This window comes from Cydia amplana, chromosome 5, assembly GCF_948474715.1.
Source record: "Cydia amplana chromosome 5, ilCydAmpl1.1, whole genome shotgun sequence".
NCBI classification, from domain to species: domain Eukaryota; kingdom Metazoa; phylum Arthropoda; class Insecta; order Lepidoptera; family Tortricidae; genus Cydia; species Cydia amplana.
This window is the reverse complement of record NC_086073.1, coordinates 15,575,828-15,596,354: the sequence shown is the minus strand read 5'-3', so window position 1 is coordinate 15,596,354 and position 20,527 is coordinate 15,575,828. Positions and strand designations below refer to the sequence as shown.

The following is a 20,527-nucleotide window of genomic DNA, read 5'->3' as shown; positions in this document are numbered from 1 at the left end:
TGCATTACGCATTCGGCTCGGCTCGGCCTTAAAATGCTTTCGGCGTGACATTTCCATTCTCAGTGGATATAAGGCAATACTCAATGTCCCAATAACTGTACTAAACCTGACTGTCCAAATTCGATAGTTTGCCTCAAAGGGATTTATTATAAAAATATATCGTACGTGATATGTGATATAAAATAGTTAGCCAGTAAGTAATAGGTAGCCCCTGCTGAGCCTTCGTGTAAGGATATTATGGCAAACATATTGTCATAGGTTTCTTTTTAATATTTATTGAAAACTTGTTTTTATTATGCATGAATTTACTTTAAAATGTTGCTTTAAAGTAAATGAATGATTAGATGAATCGGGATAAAGAAAACCTTTCCATTTTTGTGTAATTTTCTCACATTTTCTAATAAGTCCATGTTTCATTGACCCACCTGAGCCATAGTGACCGAAACAATTCGTCTTAGATACGTTTTTCTGGGTCATAAGTATGTAAGGAAACATGCGACCATCTTTACTTGTGGACCCAAAAATACATATCAGACCAATTTTCTCACATGGTCATTACTTACTTTTCACCGGATGAGGGCAAGTAGGTACTTAAAAATATATATTTTTACAGGTTACATCACTAAATGTAAAGATTTTCATTATGAAGATTCATCTATACTAGCTTAAGGATTCCTAATCAAACGTAAATTATTCATTTCCGATTTGCAAACATGTTTTGCGTTCAAAATTAGATGATTTCGGTGTAATATGTGCTGATTCGAAAGGTAACCAGTGGCAATGTAAGTTGTAATTTTGTACGAGTGTCGAGTGGTAACCACGGGGACTTAAAAAGACTGAAGTATTTTATAATTTCGTAGTTGTAATATCCATGACGGATTTGTAAAGGCATTGTTTTGAATTTTAACATGAAATCTATTGTGATAAAAGTATTTTAACCTTAATTTAAAACCAGTAACCACAGATCAAATTAAATTGGTGCCATTTTAAATATTATCCTTTTTTATTTTTGACAGTTTTATCAGTTTTAAAAATTTTCTCCGAATAAAATGCAGTTCTTTAAATTAATTTTACGCATGTAAATAAACTCTTATTTGATATTTTAAGTTATTTATGAGAAAGTAGAAATTTTAATTGTAAATCTTAGGTAAAATACAATTGAAATCAGCTGAACTAATCTGAATCTCACTATTGTTGTATAGATGAATGTACCTTTTGAAATTATATTTCGTCCAATGACCACTTTTGGGGTTGACACATTTTATTATAGTATTGGTTGTACATTAGCAGTACATATCTATTTATAATTAAAATATTGATTAGTTGTTACTAAAAATACAAAATCAATAAAAAAAACTGGACTATGTTTTATTCCCATAACATCAACCTTTTACCTGCAACTTTGACTATATGTACATACCTTACTTACTACCGTACCTACATTACTTATAAATCTTATAATTAACATAAGTTCTGAAAACTTAAGGTAGGTAGGCAAAAATGGGAAGTATGATGCGCGTTCGTTCATTAACAGACGTTTCAGGGCGTTTTCTAAAATAAATATCGAAATCCTGATTCTTACAGATCCTGGTGTTTTTGGTTTATTTCAACTCAGAATCACTAGCATATTCAATTCTGATGATAAAATAAAATGTCCCAAAAATGTGTATGAAAATTGTACGTTCCCCTACGTCACGCACATACAAGTGATTTTTTTTTTCATACTAAAACGTGATGTAATGGAATGGACAATTTGGGACATCTTTTTTTAATGGCGGGGTGGAGAATGCTGACGATTCGAAGAAGAAGGAGCCCAAGAACGTCCAGATTTGAAAGGATCAGGTTTTCAATATTTATTTTAGAAAACGCTCTTTAACCAACAATCTTACAGCGAAAAGTCTCGAACTTTAAAGTCAATTTTTGAAACAAAGTAGGAAAAATTTAAAATACACCTGGAACAAGATTCGAACTCGCGGCTCTGGCCCATTGTTCCTTTAAATGAACTCCAGAAGCTAAGAAGAAGATAAGCGGCGAACATTTTTGTCATAACCGTCAAGAAAAATGAAATTTAGATATGTAAAAATTAAAATTCAAAATCAAATGAGGCCTTTTTATAGGTCTCTGGGCGGCGAGAGGATATTCACATTTTTAATTATTTTACAAGCTACAAGGTGACATTTGAATGGCAACTGCAGCTGTATTACTGTTGCGGCATTACTGCTGCTGCCTGCACCTGGGCGCTGTCACTCTATATTTAAATGAGTGCGGCATTGAACGAACGTCATTCATTTTATGATGAAAATAATTAATGAAATCGCCCGTAGCAGTAATGTCGCATTACTGAATGCAGCTGCAGTGGCCATCCGAAAGTCACTTTTAGCCATCTACTGTAGTTTTAAGACAATCTCGATCGATGTCCACTATAGCAGATTATTTAGATATAGAAAATAATACTTTTGAGCCCGGCGCGTTTTTAGAGGATACATCTCCAGTCGGTCTATAAATGTGAATTTAGACCAGGTGTGAGGTCTTTCATATTGTGTATATGAGTATTTTGTATTGTAACTTAGAATACTTACCTAGTCATTTTTTATGTAAACCAGCCTACGAATCTATATCAAGAAATATAAAACTTACCATGATTTTTGAGGTGGCATTGTACCTACTGTGACTAAGTACTTACTCGTAGGTCTACAGGAACTTCTGAAGTCATACGTATACTTATTTAATGCCTGTCGATTGGCCTTTTGAACGCTCGCTTATGAAAGTAAAGAGAAGGGAGCCAATAATTGAGAAATTATGAACACACCCGTCAAATTTACAACCCAAGAATACTTCCCGATCAGCAAAATAATGAGCCTACCTTTCTTAATGTTATTTCATTGGCCACTCAATTACATCACATATTACGCTCACAGCATGACATATTATTATTACCGCGAACCTAATACAAGACATTACATCTCCATTAGACATTTATCTGTCGACATCACCTTGTCTGTCTTGCTTTGCATCGACTATTACATATCGAGTCATAATTCCCATCACTTGACCTCTCTTTCCCTCTTAGGGGTATCCCTATTAAGTTTATTGTACGTTTTCTTCGACGTTGCAGGATATGTAGTGAGCATTCGAAAACAGCATCCAGCGTTGTTCCATCGAGCATTCGATATATGATGATGTTCCCTTTTAAAATTTATGCTCGCGCTCAGTGATGCAACGAAAACTGTCATATCTCCGCCATTTTATTTTATTGAGACCGCAACCGTAGCGCGTCCAGATAGCGCGAACTTTTCTGAAACAGCTTCATTTTCTAACAAAGAGGTTATGATAAACGGAAACTCAACTCTATCTTTTATAGTTTTAAGGTTCGTTATGGAATGTTTTAAAGTCTCGAAAGTGAAAAGTCAGTCTGTGTTGGTGGTCGGCAGAGCCGCAGGCACGTTCTCACGAGTATCGGGCACGTTGGAAAATTTATGTTTATGAACTGAGAAATCTGTCATAAGGGATACGAATGGCGTGGCTGAATCTGAAATAGCGTGAATAATTTTTTACGCGCAAGTATTTTTGCATTCCTGTAGTGCATGTGAATTTTAGTCGGTGATGCGCTTGGTTAAATTTGTGTGACAATGTTTAAGGATCCTAGGTTTTTTGTTATTACCAATTTTTTTACAGTATCTTAACATTATTTAAAAAAGCATTCTCCACGAGAGCGGAAGAGTTTAGAGGTCACGGAAGAGGTTTATGATTAATAATAATTACTAAATATCGTTTTTTTTTTATCGCAGTAAAGGCGCCATTCGTCGAGCTGCGGAGACCTGCTCGTACTAAGATACAAAACAATACATTATGTAGTACCGACCCTAATTTATTATAATATATAAGTTACAGTTTTTTTAATGGATTATTGTAAAATTATTAATTAATTATATAACCATGTAAAAATTAATCAGATATTTTATTTCAAGTTAGAGTTGAAGACTAAACTGCCATTCTCAGAAAATTCTTATGCCTGCGGTTTCCATATATGTACACCTATTTATCCACATCTGCGAGTACCTATTTTATATTTGTTTCACTATTACTCACAATCACATAACAAACGTGAAATTTTCAAGCAAAAGGTACCACATTGTCGGTCGATAAGGTTGATTTCAAATTGAAGCTATATGGATACAGCGCCTTATTGACAACCAGCCACTACAAACTGACTTCTTATCCACGCTAGAAAACATTTGCAGCCGCAAAGAAGAAATTTTATAGCTTACAGCGTTAACCATAAAAGATGCATATCACATTTTTGACGTTTTATAGATTTTCGACACCTAAATCATAAATGGAACGCCATTTTAACTTAGACTTCGGGTCTGAAGATGCAACCAATGTGTGTTTTCAATTGCTTCAAGTTATGTTTACTATTATTATTTTGCACAGCAGGTAAGTTTTGTAAACAAAAGTACATAATCAACAGTATGCTGTGTTTAATATGAAACTTTTTACTATGATGCTCTTTAGGTATCCATCAATAGTCTGAGCCTGATAATACCACAATTTTGTATTATTTACCTAAATTTCGTAAAGATTGTTTTATTTCAATACAAGTGAAAACCGGAAAGCACTTTATGTACAGCTTGTAAGATTAAGAACCAGCGTTGCTCACAAAATTGTACGTAAACAAACTTACTAAAATTACCAAGATTCTTAGTTAAAAGCTAATAAAGTTAATTCAAAATATATTGTTTTAGTTGCCGATGAAACTATGAATGCAGACAAAACAGATGACCCTGTAGAAGATGACGATCAAAGCAATAATGAACCGATTGATGATGAAAGCCAAAACAATTTACAAGATGATATTCAAGATGCCAATGAACAAATGGACGGTGTTGATGTACAAGGTGATGATCCAGATGCCAATGACCCAATCGATGAAGACGAAAATGAGGGAAAAGTTGACGAGCCAGGTGAAGATGAAAAAAGGAATGTTAATTACACGGGCGTCCCCGATAATACTGTAAAACATGGGGAAAATGGTGATATGATTAAAAATATAGACATGCATGATTTAACAAATGAAAATCAGAATGAAATGCGACCTACGTCACTTGATAAAACGTATCAGATACCAGCTTTCAAATTAAGCCTGGCTGAAATGAAAAAGTTTAAAATGTGGCCTGAAGCTAAAGTACCGTACTTCATCGACGAGTTTTCTTATGGTGAGAATTATGTCAATTTCAAATGAGGACGTACGGGTTTCAATTAATTTCAAAATTTTACGTCCATTTGGGATCGAATACATACATTATATACCTACTGTCATTGTACTAAACTGTAAAACAAACACCGTCTCTCGTCTCTGATGATCAACTGCTATGTTTTTCAGACCACAGAGTTGAAACAGAGTGAGAGTGACGGTGGTAGAATGTGACTTCATGACAGGCCAATTTCGCACATACACATAATAATATACTCAGTTATCGGGTTTAACTATTCACCGTCTGCGTTAAGTTTGTGAATATGTGTGTGCCGTACGTAAACACGAGAACATTGGCGCTTTAGGACACATATCCGTCTTAGTGGTACTACATTTAAGTCATAACTTTTAAATCGGCGTTCCAGACAAAGTTCTTCGAGACAAAATCCGCGGCTACCTAGACTATGCGCAACGTCGTACAAATATAGAGTTTGACGAGCTTACTGAGCCGCCGAAGGATGAAAATGAAAGATGGGTCTTTTTCGTCAATCGAAGAGGACAATTAGACTGCAAGGACTATTCCACTAAATCCTTCACAAATAGTGGAGTCCAGGTTAGTTGATGTACCCATACTAAACGTAGGTACTTACTGTTTTTCAACTTACTCATATAAACTTAAAGAAAAAGTGAGCAAGCCTTCCTAGGCCAATCAAATTATTATTTTATTCGAAAAAAATATGTTTGCACACCTCCTGGGATTACGAAAACTTGGATTATACGAATTTAGGAGTAAATTAAGGTATCAAAACGATTTCCAGCTTGCTTAATTAATTAATCAAACGCCTTTTTTGGTTGATTGACCTATACGGTGAAAAATATTTTATATTATAATTTGATTTGTTCCCTAAGTATGTACTTATAGTAATTATTACATATTTGTTATTTAAGTACATTAGGTCAAAATTTCGACGAAATTGATTGATTCTTATTAAAACTCAAGTCAAAAGATCAAGTAACTGACGTAATTGACAGAAAGTGACAGTTGGCTACGATTGCCTCAGACACGGCGGACCGATGGCGGCAATAGTTTTGGCATTGTTGGGCGTGCCGCCTCAACACAACTCGCCGGATTGTCGTAAATACATTACCGTTTACGGGAGCAATATTCTACCAGGTAAGTAGATATGAGAAGGAAATTGATGATTGGCTCTATATTTCACTTTAACAGTTACCAATTGGACATTTACTGCTTTGGAATTATGTTTCACGCGACGCGTTCTTTTGCGAAGCTTTCATTAGTTGAATGTTATAGGTACAGAGGAAAAAATCAAATTACACATTTTTTGTGGACTTTGTTATTGCTAATGTTTAAGCCCAGATTAAACTTCTATAAGTGGAGACTCTGTTTATGCTGATTTTGAGTCCCACCAAATATTAGACTTTAAAATTTAAAGGCTTTTTTCCTGTGGCCATACCTATAAGGGCCACCCCACATCTAGCGTCTTTCGAGCGTCGGCGTCTACAACTCTATGGCCGAACGTCGACGCGACGTCGACGCAACGTCGACGCAACGTCATTTTCCATAGCGCTGACCAGACGCCGACGCTCGAAAGACGCTAGATGTGGGGTGGCCCTAATTAGGTATGGCCATGGCCACAGGAAAGTCGCGATATCTCCGTGTGACTCTTTCTTTTTCTTGTCTAGATTACAGGATACTAAATTATTTTAGGTAAGCTTCTACATATTTTGGGGGACCTAATTTTCACATTGATATTTCAGTCCATTATTCTTAAGATAATGATTTTAAATTGACAGAGCTTTAACTTAAAGCTTAATTATTTATGTTAGAATGTCTTTATTTTATTACAATTTTACAGGTTTTATTTAATATTGTCTTTCCAGACAAGTCGGGTTTATTCAAGTTGTTAGGGAATGACGAGTGGCTGTTCCACGATTTTCATTATGACTATAATAGTGCAGGCCACTACCCGGCACATAAATACACTGCAAATGGAGACAGAACTATAGATATAAGTGATAAATACAAGACAGTGAGTATATTAAACTAACTAAGAAAAAAGGTACTCTGTGCATAATCATCAAACCATTTCCTTCCTCGAAATTGTAACGTTAATGGTAAGGCCAAAGATACACTTGGGTGATTCTTAAATTGTGTCCAAAAAAATTTTTTTTTCATAAACGTTTTTATTTTTCACATATTATTACATATATCAAAAGTACATACATAAAGATTTTTTTGATTCATATGGTCAAGCTTAATACCCTCAGGAAAGGTAAATAAAATGAGTACATAAACACGGTTGTGACAAAGTGTCCCTCAGTCGTGACATTTCGGCATTTTGGTGGCCAACTCGGCTATTTTGATTTATATAGTTATTTTAACATAGCCTAAGTCACTCCTATGACTACGACAAACCTAATGATAGCTCAGACGTTGAAATCCGTAAAACTATAAAGGCTGTAGAGCGTGACAAAGAATTCGATACAAATCATACATAATACAAGCGAAAAACATTTTTTTTGCTTTGGCAGTCGGGCAATAGTAGCAAATTATCTGTAGCTAATAAAAATGCATTTCTGAAAAGTGCATATGCCTCTAAATTAATCAAACGAATTAAGAATGACACGACCACGTATCTATATGTCACGAACGTGGACTCAAAAGTCCGTGGCGGTGACAGATTTTTGAGGCCACGGTCGTGATAATTTGGAACATGTTCGATATTACATAAACATTTCCTTTGATTTTGCAAATGTTAAATAATTAGCTTAATCTGCAATGTATGAGGTATATCTTATGTTACAAACAATAACGTGAAACTGCAACTTACTTTTAAAACTCTAACACGGCGGTGATGCGTTAAGGTTGACCGTTTTTTCAAATGAACACAAATTAATAATTTTCGACAAAACTTCTCTCTTCAGCCATTTGTAAACCTGACAACAACACAGTGTTGCTGTTCTAAAAAACCTTTAATAAGGCTGCCAGTAGTAAAGATAATTTTCTACCGAGTACTGCATGTTTATATTTCCACAAGCGGTGGTGACGCGAAAACTAATCACAAAATGTATGTTGTTTAAAATTATATAAAATCGTTATAAATCCATACAATTTATAAACAGTGTTGTAGAACAAGGATTAGTGTTATATATTTGATAAAAATTATTGCAAAATCATTTCATATTTTTTCAAAAAAAAAATCAAATATCACAAAATCTGGGGAAGTCACACTACACGGCCCGTGACATTTCGCACTTGTAATTTTTTTTATATGTTTCTAAACCTCTTAGGACAATACATTTAGGTTGACCTAAAACTAGAGCTAAGTATATTGATATAGAGTTTACTTATTTTCACAAAAATACATGCTATTCTTACGTGTTACACAAAAAATGCATAAGAATAAGAATCACCCACTTGTAAGTTTTACTTAAGTAGGGACACTAGGGACACAGCTATACTACATGCAGAATGAGAGGTGAATATCGTTATCTCATTCTTACAAATAGCTTTGGCCTGTGTACCTATCTCAGGCCTTACGTTATAAAATTTATAAAACTTCTTAATGCTTAAAAATTCAACAACTGAACATTTGTTAGAAAATAAACTTGGAACTAATGTGATGTAAATAGGTATTTGTAGCTACAAATTAGGTATATTCGGAATCTGCCATATTGGCCACAACATAATTTTTTACATGGATCATATTATGTAAGTCGTTAGTTATTCGACTTTTTATTTACTTATTAAATTATATAATAAGTCATGTTTATTATACATATATATTCAATTTTCTCATATCCAAATTAACAACTGAGAATCTGACCTACCTACACGTAATCTCTTGTGTTTACTCATTACAGCATTTACGAACTTATGACAATATTATTAACACTGAAGAACCAAAAGATTACAGCCCCGGTGATATAAACAAAATAGCATCGCTTTATAACAACATTATATTCAACAAAGCTAAACAGGGCCTCAAACTTGAAGACTGCAAAGCTTTATACCGACCAGGGCCCGGATTTGGAAATACCAGATTGACACAGCTAAAAGAAATACCTGAAAGAGCAAAACCAAAACAGTATGTTGCAGCGGCTAAAAAGTTATACGCATATAGGGATATATATGGTGAAGCACTTAGTTCACTAGAAGATAAATAAGTGAATTTGCAGGAGTGTATTCCTAGTATTTAAATAGAAAACAAAATAATAAACGCATAAAACTGAAAACAATGAGTAGGTATTTAAAACTCTCTAAACCCATTTAAAATCATAATTTGTGACGGGTCTATCGCGAATTTATTTTGTTCACCTTTCCGACATCTTGAGACAGTAATTAATATACGTGAGAGGCTTTAATAAAAACTTCAAAATTTACACCTAACGAGAAAACAAATCTAATATTATAAACCCATGTCTACCCTCAACTTTACCCCTTACTTACCCGACGGGTAAGTTACTCGTTTTTCTGTTTTGACATTTTGCTGGGACGTTGGTTATCCACGAACGAGACCCTAAGTAATCTGCCAATCCAAACGTCGGAAAGCAGGTTTTTTTTAAGTTACAATAATAAATTCGCGATAGACCTGTGGCGGACACAGATTCGCGTTCGAATCGCGCAGGCCTGTGCTTCCAAGAAAATTATCGATTTATTTTCTTTAGACATTAAGTTTAGTATATAAAAGGGAATTCCTCCTTTTGTGATTGACTTTTCTGAACCACCCATTGATTGGCAGCCTAACTAAGGAAAAAGCGAGCAGAGACGGATTCCTTATCCACACAAGAAAAACAACAGCAGCTCTCGTCTCTGAACAATTTTATAGCGTACAGTGTTAATCATAAAATTTTCTTATCACATTTGACGTTTTATTGATTTTCGACACCGAGATCACAAACTAAACTTTTGACTCACAAGTCGGGTTTGAAGATGCAACAAACATGTGTTTTCAATTGTTTCATGTTTTGTTTTCTATTAGTAATTTATATGGCAGGTAAGTTTTTTAAATATACGAATTGATGCAAGTTTATTAAAAAAGTAACATGAGTAAGAGTTTTTTTTTATATTATTATAGTTAGGTTCGTTAGTTAGGTTTTTACTTCTTAATTTTTTTAATAAGTACTATTTATCTGAATGCAATTCACTAAAAAATAAATAAACCAAAATCAAGATCAAACAAAACCTGCTGGTAACTTACAAAATATAACTTAACATTTGATCCGGTAAAATCTCATTAAAAATCTTTTTTTTTAAACAGATTCATCGCCCGATCGCTCCTTTTCCGGTTCAAATGAGGGAAATCGTGTTAAACTTGGTGGTAAGGAAGGACAAATATTAAAAGAATATGTGCTGATAACGTAAATCTTGTGCACTTATGGTAGGTAGGTATGGTAGGTCCATGGAATTTTTGAATATGACATTACAGATACAGCTGACGGTGAGAATCCAAATGAAGACGACGCAATTGACGATGAAAATCCAGATGAGGCAGGTAAAATGCATGACGACATTTATGATAATGATCTAAGTATATTTATATGAAGTAACCGATCGATAAGAAATATTATACAATACAATCTAAATATTATCGAAACATCTCTAACTGAAAGAGATAAATAAAAAAAAAGTTGCGTACGTAGTTTCATTTCTATGACCTTCCGTCCTTCGGTATCTATCAGAAGGCTATATTTCATCTATGTATTTGGGGACCGAGAAATAAGTATTTCAGGTCATGCTTCTAAGAATCGATCTGCCTTGCTCGCAAAATTTTAGGTCAACTAATTTTTAAACAAACTGAGTTAAATAAAACACAATATATGGTTCTAGTTGCTGATGAGACGATGAATGCAGATGAAAATGATCCTGTACAAGATGATGATCAAGGCAAAAATGAACCAATATATGATGGAAACGAAAATAAATTACAAGGTGATGTTAAAGACACCAATGAACAAACGGACGGAGTTGATAAACAAGATGATGTCCCAGATGCTAATGAACCAATTGTTGGAGAAGAAAAAGCAAATGAGGAACAGGATGATACGCCGGTTGAAGATGAAGATAAATCAGTGAATACAGGCGTACAAGATGACACTGTAAAACATGAAGAAGAGGCTGATGACAAAACTGATTTAGACCAAAATAAATCTAATGGACCTAATGCCAATCAGAAAGTAATCACCACACTTGAGCGAAAACCCTTCTACTTAAGCCCGGCTGAAATTGAAAAGTTTAAAATATGGCCTAACGCTACCGTTTCGTACTTCATCGACGAGTTTTCTTATGGTGAGAGTAACGTCTTTTATACATTTAATTTGGCAAGCCAATTGCGTCAGTTGAAAAAAGCAGCAAAAAAAAATTGGCGTGAAGGGTTTTTCTCCAGTGGAATTTCGCGCTTCTTTCTACTGACAATGTGTGTTTGCCAGAGTAGGTATAGTTATGTATTTTATCGCAGTATGTATCGAGTTCTCTAAAGTCCTCGACTCCAGTTTATATGTGTCCAGAGCCACGTATTCCGGAACGTTGATCAACCCTTATGTTTCCAGACAAAGTTCTTCGAGACAAGATCCGCGGCTACCTGGATCATGCAGAACTTAATACGATGGTCCATTTTCATGAGCTCACTGAGCCGCCTATGAAGGAAGACGAACGATGGGTCTTTTTCGTAAATCGAAGAGGCCTACTAGACTGCAAAGATTATTCCACTAACTCCTTCACAAATAAAGGTGTCCAGGTTTGTAGTCGTAGATGTATATTCAAATACTGTCTTTGAGTGTTACCACACCTAGTGCCCATGCCAATTCCAGGTATTAGTTGCAAAATGGACCCCAGGCTCCCATGAGCCGTGGCAAAATGCCGGGACAACGCGAGAAAGATGTTGATGGGTGTTACCCAGGTGTTACCACACCCACCGATCTATGGCATCTATCGACGTCAACATGGAACAATCGACGTTGATCGATAGAAACCTAACTAGACAAATCGATCGATTGATTTAGTGTGGTAACATCCTTTCACTAGACATTGTTAATATTTACCTCACTGTCCCGGTGACCCAAAATGGATCTTGACCTCCAACACGAGATAACACAATACATTGTTAATAATCATATATATTAGCTTCATTAGACCTACCTACGTCTTTTCCCTTAAACTTTATAATTGACAGAAAGTGACAGTTGGCTACAATTGCCTCAAGCACGGTGGGCCTATGGCGGCAATAGTTTTGGCGTTGTTGGGTGTGCCGCCTCAGCATAATGCACCTGATCGTGATAAGTTCATTACTGTTGCCAAGGAACATATACTGCCAGGTAAGCATAGAAAAATAAAATTGATTGTCAGGACTTCTGTTTGTGTTGTGTTTCTACTTCTATTTTTTTTACTCTTATAAACCTAAATCTAGAGTTAGACCAAGATAAGTCTGCAACGATTTTGATAGCACACGCAATACAAGTGTTATTTTAAACGTCAAATTTTTTTGAAATTATGACGTACAGGTAATTAAGACTTGCACTACGTGTGCTATCATAATCTTTGCAGAATTCTCTTGGTCTAACTCTATATGCATGCCAAGTTTCGTACTCTCTGACGGATGATACCTCCATACTAAATCGAGCTATAATAAGGAACGGCACTAAGCAAATTATTTCCATCTTGGGTGTTAACACTTGATCCCTCACTACGCTCAGGACTCTATTTTGGAATCCCTCGTTGCTCTCGTTATTCAACTATATAATCCTTCTCTTTGTTCAAGATTCAATGTACGCCTTCGTCCTAAATATGTAATTTTGCTCCCTTGTGAGATATTGTACGACTTATATAATACTGTTTTCAGAAAAATTGGGTTTATTCAGTCTGTTAAGAGATGATGAGTGGTTATTCCATGATTTACCATATGACTATGCCAGTGCAGGCCACTACCCATCACATAAATACACTGCAGATGGATCTAGCACTATATCTCCTGACTCTCGCGGATCCGAATCAGTGAGTATATAAAGAAAATTAAATAGTGTTCTATAGGTACATAATCTTTAAACTTATTATTCATTCCTCCGTGTTATTTTAAACTGCAAACCTCTATGAAATTATGACGTATAAAGTATAAATAACACTTGCACTCCGTGTTCTATCAAAATCGTTGTAGACTTATCTCGGTCCGACTCTATAATTTTTCATTTAACATCAAAATAATTAGCTGTGTTACAGCCGTATTCGAACAATAAGATACGTCAAATATTAAATAGGTATTGAAACGATATCAAACAAGTCTCAAAAGTGACGTTTCTTCAAACAAAAACGTCACTTTTGACACTTGTTTGGCACTGAAATATCCGATCCATATCGTTTCAATATCTAATATATGTGACTTATTTTATTGTTCGAATACGGCTGTTAGTTTTCAACGTCAATTTATTACAAAATAGATTGCATGTACCTACTCGTGATTATAGCTACAAATTACACTATCAAGCGGTTTAACACATTCGCTGCCAACGTCTTCGTAGCGCTACGCTCGTAGCCGATCCCAGCGATTTCCCGTTTTGTAGAGGAAAGCGACGACGAACAGAGAACCCGCCGAGCAGGTCCCCGGCACTCAATGTCTTAGGCCAGTTAGGCATGGACCGAGAGGTCCGCGAGCCAGCAACAGATTTGAATGACTGTGGTAATATATCATACATCCTCGTGAAAGTCATCTGTCACTCCGTTCGTAAATTAAGTAACTAGAGTCATGGAAACACGAAGAAAAAACAATTTTGTAATATCTGTTTAGTAGATTCATAATTTATCAAATAAAGGCACCGAAATAAAATCTAGGTAATATTTAATTTTTAATAAAAAATATAAATATCAACTGGTAGTAATATTAAGGGTTTATAGTAGATTGTTAACCAAAGGATGAACGGCACTCATTTCAGTCGAGGCAGTTTGGCGCTCCTACGCAGTGAGAGTGCCAATAATCCTAGGCTGAAATGATGCCTTTCATGCTAGTTAAACACCATAATTTTAATTCCGAATGTAACGCAAAAAATCGTCATATCGGCTAGGCTTCCAGAACTGTTGATGGAGACATGAAATGGTCATAGGTACTCTGTGATAAAACAACGTAACGGAATTGTGTTTCGGTTTATTTTTGGCAGAAAAATGTATTCTTCACCATATTCTTAAATTAAACATTATTCCGGGCATGTTATTGTTAAACATACTGTACCTAACATCAATTTTTATTGCTTTATTTTTTAACGCTTTTGTTTACTTATTACAGCCTGATCGAGATTTTGAAAATATTTTAAAGAATGAAGAATCAAAAGATTACAGTTACGCTGATTCAATAAAAACATATATGCTTTACGGTAACATTTTACACACCAAACAATATAAGGGCATGAAACTCGATGACTGCAAAGCTCTGTTTCGACCGGGACCTGGTTTTGGAAATACCAGATTGACAATGCCGAAAGATTTACCTAAAATGCCAAAACCAAAAAAGTACGTCCAAGCGGTGAAAAAGTTATACGGAGACGAGACCATGTTGTTTGCTGGTGAAACACTTAGTTCACTAGAAAGTAAATAAGTGAATTTGAAGATCTATTATATTGTATTTAAAAAGAAATTAAAGTAATAAACTCGAAAAACTAACACCAGTAAAATGTTATAACGTGTTTAGATTTTAAATACATACCTATACAATTTTGAAGGTAATAAAATAATGGCTAGTGTTTTACAATAAAAAAAGGAAACTACAGAAATACCAAATGCAAATAAATACTGGGAGCGAATCAATTTAATTTGATTGAATCACAAATTCACATTAAATTTTCAGTGCGATCTTTTACTGTATTTTGATGTAAATAAATGAGTTAAATGAATCTACTAGAGATCAGTGTATCACGTAACTCCAAGTAGGTATAAATATTCTATAGATCTCCATGTGATATCCATGGTTAGTTAAGAACTCCGTTAGCTGTAAATTAAGATGTTCCAGAAGTCACAAGTTTTGAGCATTTCGGCCGCTCCGATTCCGATATAGTTTTTTATTATTATTTTGTAAAACATGATGGTACCTAGGCAGTTCTGCGTGCATGTGAATGTACAATGTATACACATACGTGCTCTGTCAAGTTTCGTCTTTCAGAAGCATAGCTTGACCGTTTTGAGATAGAGTACATATTTCCTCTCTGGATATTAATGTTAACGTAATAGAGAATTTAGTTGTTCTAAGCTTAATTTCTATTCGCAAATGATTGTTGCGGTAAGAATTAAATTACCTACATTATGTTTAAGTATCTTTTTTTTCCTGGGCTACCGATTTACGATAGAGATGGTATAACAGTTGTACTGTATGTATGTAGTATCCACATTTTCGTAGATATACTCGGTCATCTTTCGGCTATCTACCGAAATTTCAACGATTTCCTCGACATTACCCATTGAGATATTATTACTATAGAGAAGCCATACCAAACAATGAAATTGTCGCAATCGCAACCTGTACCACGCGACCAAAACGTCGTAAGCGCGGAAAAAAATTATGGCGCTTACGCGTTTAGGTCGCGAGATTCACGCTCCGTTTCTATGGTTTGTTGTCAAAACAATCACAACTCATGGCGCAAAATACTGGTTCTCAGTGCCGGTTCTATACATAGTAATAATAGTTCAATGACATTTCCACGTATCAAAGATTACATTTAGATGTGTACTAGCAATGTTAATATGTAGGACTGCTTACCCCATAAGCCATAAACTTTGCTGCAACATAAGCCTGCTGAATCCATAAACTTTTTATCACATCTACAACAATAAATAAGTAAACATTTTATAGTTATAGGTCACTTGGCAGTTAACGCGTTTGCCAATTTAATTCTTATGTTAGGTACTACAAGATGCTGTCATATGGCCTGTGCAATTATTTTCAATTATGTTTACTACTACTCCTCTTTATGAACGGTAAGTTATCTACGTACTTACTCTTGAAATTGTTTCGTATTCAAGTAGTTTTTGGAACTATGAAGACAATAAATTATATTATATATTTTGATCCAAATCTCGCCTATAAGGCACATGTAGTAATGCCTAAAATGTTATTTTGACGTAACGTTACTAAATAGCGCATTATATTTCTAATAAGCTGACAATGATATTTCAAGTATACCCGACACGATAGAGTCTGTGCGGAAAGAGAAGAGTCGTAGATCCATACCATACGTTTCACGACTCTTCTCTTTCCGCACATACTCTACAGGATAAGAACAATAATTTTTACTTTCGGTTTATTAGGTCTGTCTTCGCTGGATATAGGTAAGTTTGGGCTCCTTAGAAGACAACAAAGGTAGATGAATACGTTTATAGTTTGATCAACTTTTTATACCAGTTTTGGCAAACATTCTGGAAAATAATCATAAGCAAGCAGCTTTATACTAATATACCTACTTAATATTTATAATATAATTATATTTTCTTAATGATTGCAGAAACAAGTAGATTTTCCAAATATTATGATGACCGTACATCAGATTCATCAGACGAAGACACATACAATGAAGAGAATCGCTTTTATATAGGTACCTACGTAACTTAATGTGAAGTTTTGTTACACGCATTAAATTCTAGCATGAATATATTTTTAATCATGGGCACCTTTGCACCAAGAACGACATGAAGCGTTTTGTCTTTTTTAATTTATAATTTTTATTTTTATTTGTAATCTTAATTAGGTAATTAGTTTGATTTAATAAATTTCCTTATTATATATTTTTTAATCCTATTTATATAGATTCTCCAATAAACGAAGTTGCAAGACCCAAATTACTAATAGGAAGCAACACACGTCATAAGAAAAACGATAATGGGCCGATTGTTGATCATGATATTCATGATACAGAAAAAAATTACGCGGAAGAAAAACTACATACTTCTGTATTTAACGAAAAACCAGATGAAACAGAAGATATTGAAAAAGATAATGGTCCCCTACTAAATGATAACTACGGTGATAAAGAAAATGATGATCACACACCATCACCAAGTATTATTAAAAAAAATATTTTTCATGGTCAATCTAAATATGATGCAAAAAAACTGGCTGCATTGCCCGGCTTCAAATTAAGCTCGTCTGATATTATCAAATTTAATATATGGCCCGAAGCCCAAATGCCATTCTTCATAGATGAGTTTTCATATGGTAAGTTTATTTATCATAATAATTGTTAAAACGGAGAACTCTATTGATACAAACACACACATTCGATTGATATTACTATAATACATATAGGTATAAAAATAAATTATGACCCTATTTATTGGCCGTAACAATTCTTTTTTGTGCGTCTTTCATTTTGTAGTAGGTACGTATTAGTAGGTACCTATTAGTAAAAAAATATCTATAGTCATGTAACCTTTATGGTGGTTTGAGCTCCTCTTATGTAAAAATCAGTTATTTCCAGACAAATTTCTTCGTGAAAAAATCCGTGGCTACCTGGAAAACGCTAAAACTCTTACTGGTCTCAATTTCGTGGAACTCGCCAGTCCACCTAGTGATGAAAACGAAAGATGGGTCTTCTTCATCAATCGTAGAGGACAACTGGATTGCAAGGATTATTCCACTAAATCTTTCACGAATTCTGGAGTGCAGGTTAGTTTTGTTCCGAACGAACCAAATCTAAATATTTATATACCTACAACTGGGGTTTTTAACACATATAATATACCTACGTCCTACATTGAACCATTAAGGATCCCTAACCCTCGCAAATATCTCTTGTGTAGCCACTAAGGCCAAGCGGTACCTAAAACACTTCATTTTCGTGGGTTCGCATACCAGCTCGTACCAACGTGGTCCTTGTAACTTATGTACCTACAAATATGATTTTATATTTACCAATCGCTTTTCGGTTAAGGAAAACATCATGAGGTAACCGGACTGATCGCATATGGACTAGTTTGAACTCTAGGTTGGAAGGTCATAATATCTGGCGCTTTAAAGAGCTACCGGAAAAACGCTATCTCTGTCTGAAGTCTGAACGTGATTCTCCTGAAAGTAAATGTGATGTTGCATTCTTTAAAAGCAATTGTTGACTTAATTTATAGAGATTAAATACAGCCACATTATTGTGCCTCAACGGAATAGTCTAGGAACACCTAGTTTGAATATAAGATCCTTGCAATAGCCTATTCACAGTAAACAATATAATACATGGCATTTATCAACAAAATCGATATTCACCGATTCCACGCAGCCGCAACGCTGCACCAGCAACACTGAAGTAGCTATGAATGACACATAAACTAACATGAATTTGTCAGAAAGTAATTATAGGCTACGATTGCCTTCAAAACAACGGGCCGATGGCAGCCATAGTCCTGGCGTTGGCAGGCGTACCTCCGCAACACAATGCACCCAACCGGGACCAGTTCATCAACGTCTCCATGGAGTCTATACTTCCTGGTAAGAATAACCGTCCCAATGTGCTCACTAATATCTGAACACGCCTTTGTTATCAAGGCGTTAGTGTGTGTTCAGATATTTTTGAGCACCTTGGCCGCTGCGATGTCCGTGTGCATCTTATGCACGCAAACAGGGACTAATCAGCATCAGTGATTAGTCCCGGTTTGTTGTCAAGGTCGTATCAAAACAAGATCAATACTTTAACAAATTGTTAGATCAGAATCGGCCTTCGCACGACTTTACAAAAATACATTTAACATTTTTTTTTTTAAATAAAAGAGTATTTTGAATAATACCTATGGATAGTAAATAGCCTCTTATAAATAGCATAAATGATTTTCGGAATTACCCTACATTTGGATATATGTCACCGTAAAATTGTAAACACTCGTCATATTATAATCTCGCTAGTTACATTAAAAACTGACGGTAGGGAGATTATAATCTAACCTAACCTAACCTACGTTAGATTATAAACTAACGGGTTCACAATCTTACGGTGTCATATACACCTTAACATTTTGTTTTTTAGAAAAAAGAGGTTTATTCAAACGACTTGACGATGAGGACTGGCTGTTTCATGATCTGGCTTATGACTACTACAGTGTTGGCCACTACCCTTCACACAAATACACTGCGGATGGCTATCCCACTATAACAGGATTTACCAAGGTAATTTTATGGAAGTGTAGTGTTCTCGTGACTGAAGATATAGTGCATGTACATTGGTCACCGTGTCACTTGGTACTCCAACTCACCACAATCTGGGAAGGCCGGACGGCAACTGACTTGCAGGTGCTCACCACTACTGCGTCTAAGTGACGTACGAGTATGTGAAAGAAACAAGAAGGCAACCACTACAAGGGGTTACAACCTTGAAAAGGTTTTTGAGGGCGTAAGGTGTATACTACAACTAACCGAAGTTCTGAAAAAATAGCTTTATTAAATTGTACAACGGGACTTAATCGCGTATTTAAGTTTTAAGATTTACCTCCGTCGTTTCGAGTCCGTTTAAATCAGTGTTTAGCAATATAGATTTTTATCTATTGTGCTTTTTAAAGTTCTATTAGAATATAAACTTCTATTGAAGTATAATAAAGCACCCGGTTCGTGACGCGCACGTCGATAGTTAGGAACTCGTGCATATTATATAAAATATTGTTACCTAACTATCCTGCTATTATGATTTATCAGAATCGTTTATTTTTCTATTTCAGCTAAGGGTCCTATATATGAGACATGATGAAAAAGACACTTACAGCAGTATAGACATACAGAAAATAAGATTGCTTTACAATAATATTCTACGAAACTTACCGCGTAAGGATATGAAGATAGAAATATGCAAAAAGTTGAATCGACTCCCTCCTCCCAGTTTTCCTAATATGAAATTCATGTCACAGTCATCAATAATTGAAATGAGAGAATCGAAAAAAACAAATCTTGCCGAACGACAATCGGTGATGGAACCTAATTATGCTATACTAAGTTCGCTTGAATCTTATACCGATAGGCCAGGAATTCGCAACGGACATTTCTGGATTTGAAAGCGTCTATAATCCAACAGGCGGATTGTACGTCTGTTGACCACCGTAGTAGTGTAAAAACACGATAGAGTCAAACAGCGAAGAAGTTGTGGCACCAAATACTAATAATAATAAAACAAATGCCTTAAACCAGGGATCGGCAACATTTTAATGAAAAAATTTTAATCACGGGAATTTCAAAAACCAAATTTCCTTGGTCCAGAATTTTTAATTGTATTTGTTAAAGTTCATTGAATAAAAACTTCCATGTGGTCGAAAAAAAACATATGAAATCAAACGTAGGTGTGCGTATATAGAGGCTTTGAATCGCTTCTGCT

At 35.1% G+C, this 20,527-nt stretch overlaps 3 protein-coding genes across 3 annotated transcripts; all 3 read left to right on the top strand.

The window, feature by feature from the left end:
• The first annotated feature begins 4,759 nt into the window (after positions 1-4,759).
• LOC134648191 (uncharacterized) lies at positions 4,760-7,263 on the top strand. Its single transcript, XM_063502672.1, has 4 exons — positions 4,760-5,216; positions 5,620-5,807; positions 6,227-6,368; positions 7,097-7,263. Exons 1-4 carry the CDS (start codon positions 4,760-4,762, stop codon positions 7,261-7,263), a joined length of 954 nt encoding a protein of 317 aa, XP_063358742.1.
• Positions 7,264-10,044: 2,781 nt separating this feature from the next.
• LOC134648190 (uncharacterized) lies at positions 10,045-13,879 on the top strand. Its single transcript, XM_063502671.1, has 8 exons — positions 10,045-10,212; positions 10,477-10,536; positions 10,645-10,710; positions 11,046-11,504; positions 11,765-11,952; positions 12,388-12,529; positions 13,054-13,205; positions 13,769-13,879. The coding sequence occupies exons 1-8, from the start codon at positions 10,149-10,151 to the stop codon at positions 13,877-13,879; spliced, it is 1,242 nt and encodes a 413-aa protein (XP_063358741.1). The 5' UTR covers positions 10,045-10,148.
• Positions 13,880-17,095: 3,216 nt separating this feature from the next.
• On the top strand, positions 17,096-20,210 carry LOC134648189 (uncharacterized). The gene is made up of 5 exons (XM_063502670.1): positions 17,096-17,400; positions 17,663-17,850; positions 18,522-18,663; positions 19,196-19,335; positions 19,881-20,210. The coding sequence occupies exons 1-5, from the start codon at positions 17,370-17,372 to the stop codon at positions 20,208-20,210; spliced, it is 831 nt and encodes a 276-aa protein (XP_063358740.1). The 5' UTR covers positions 17,096-17,369.
• Positions 20,211-20,527: the final 317 nt, after the last annotated feature.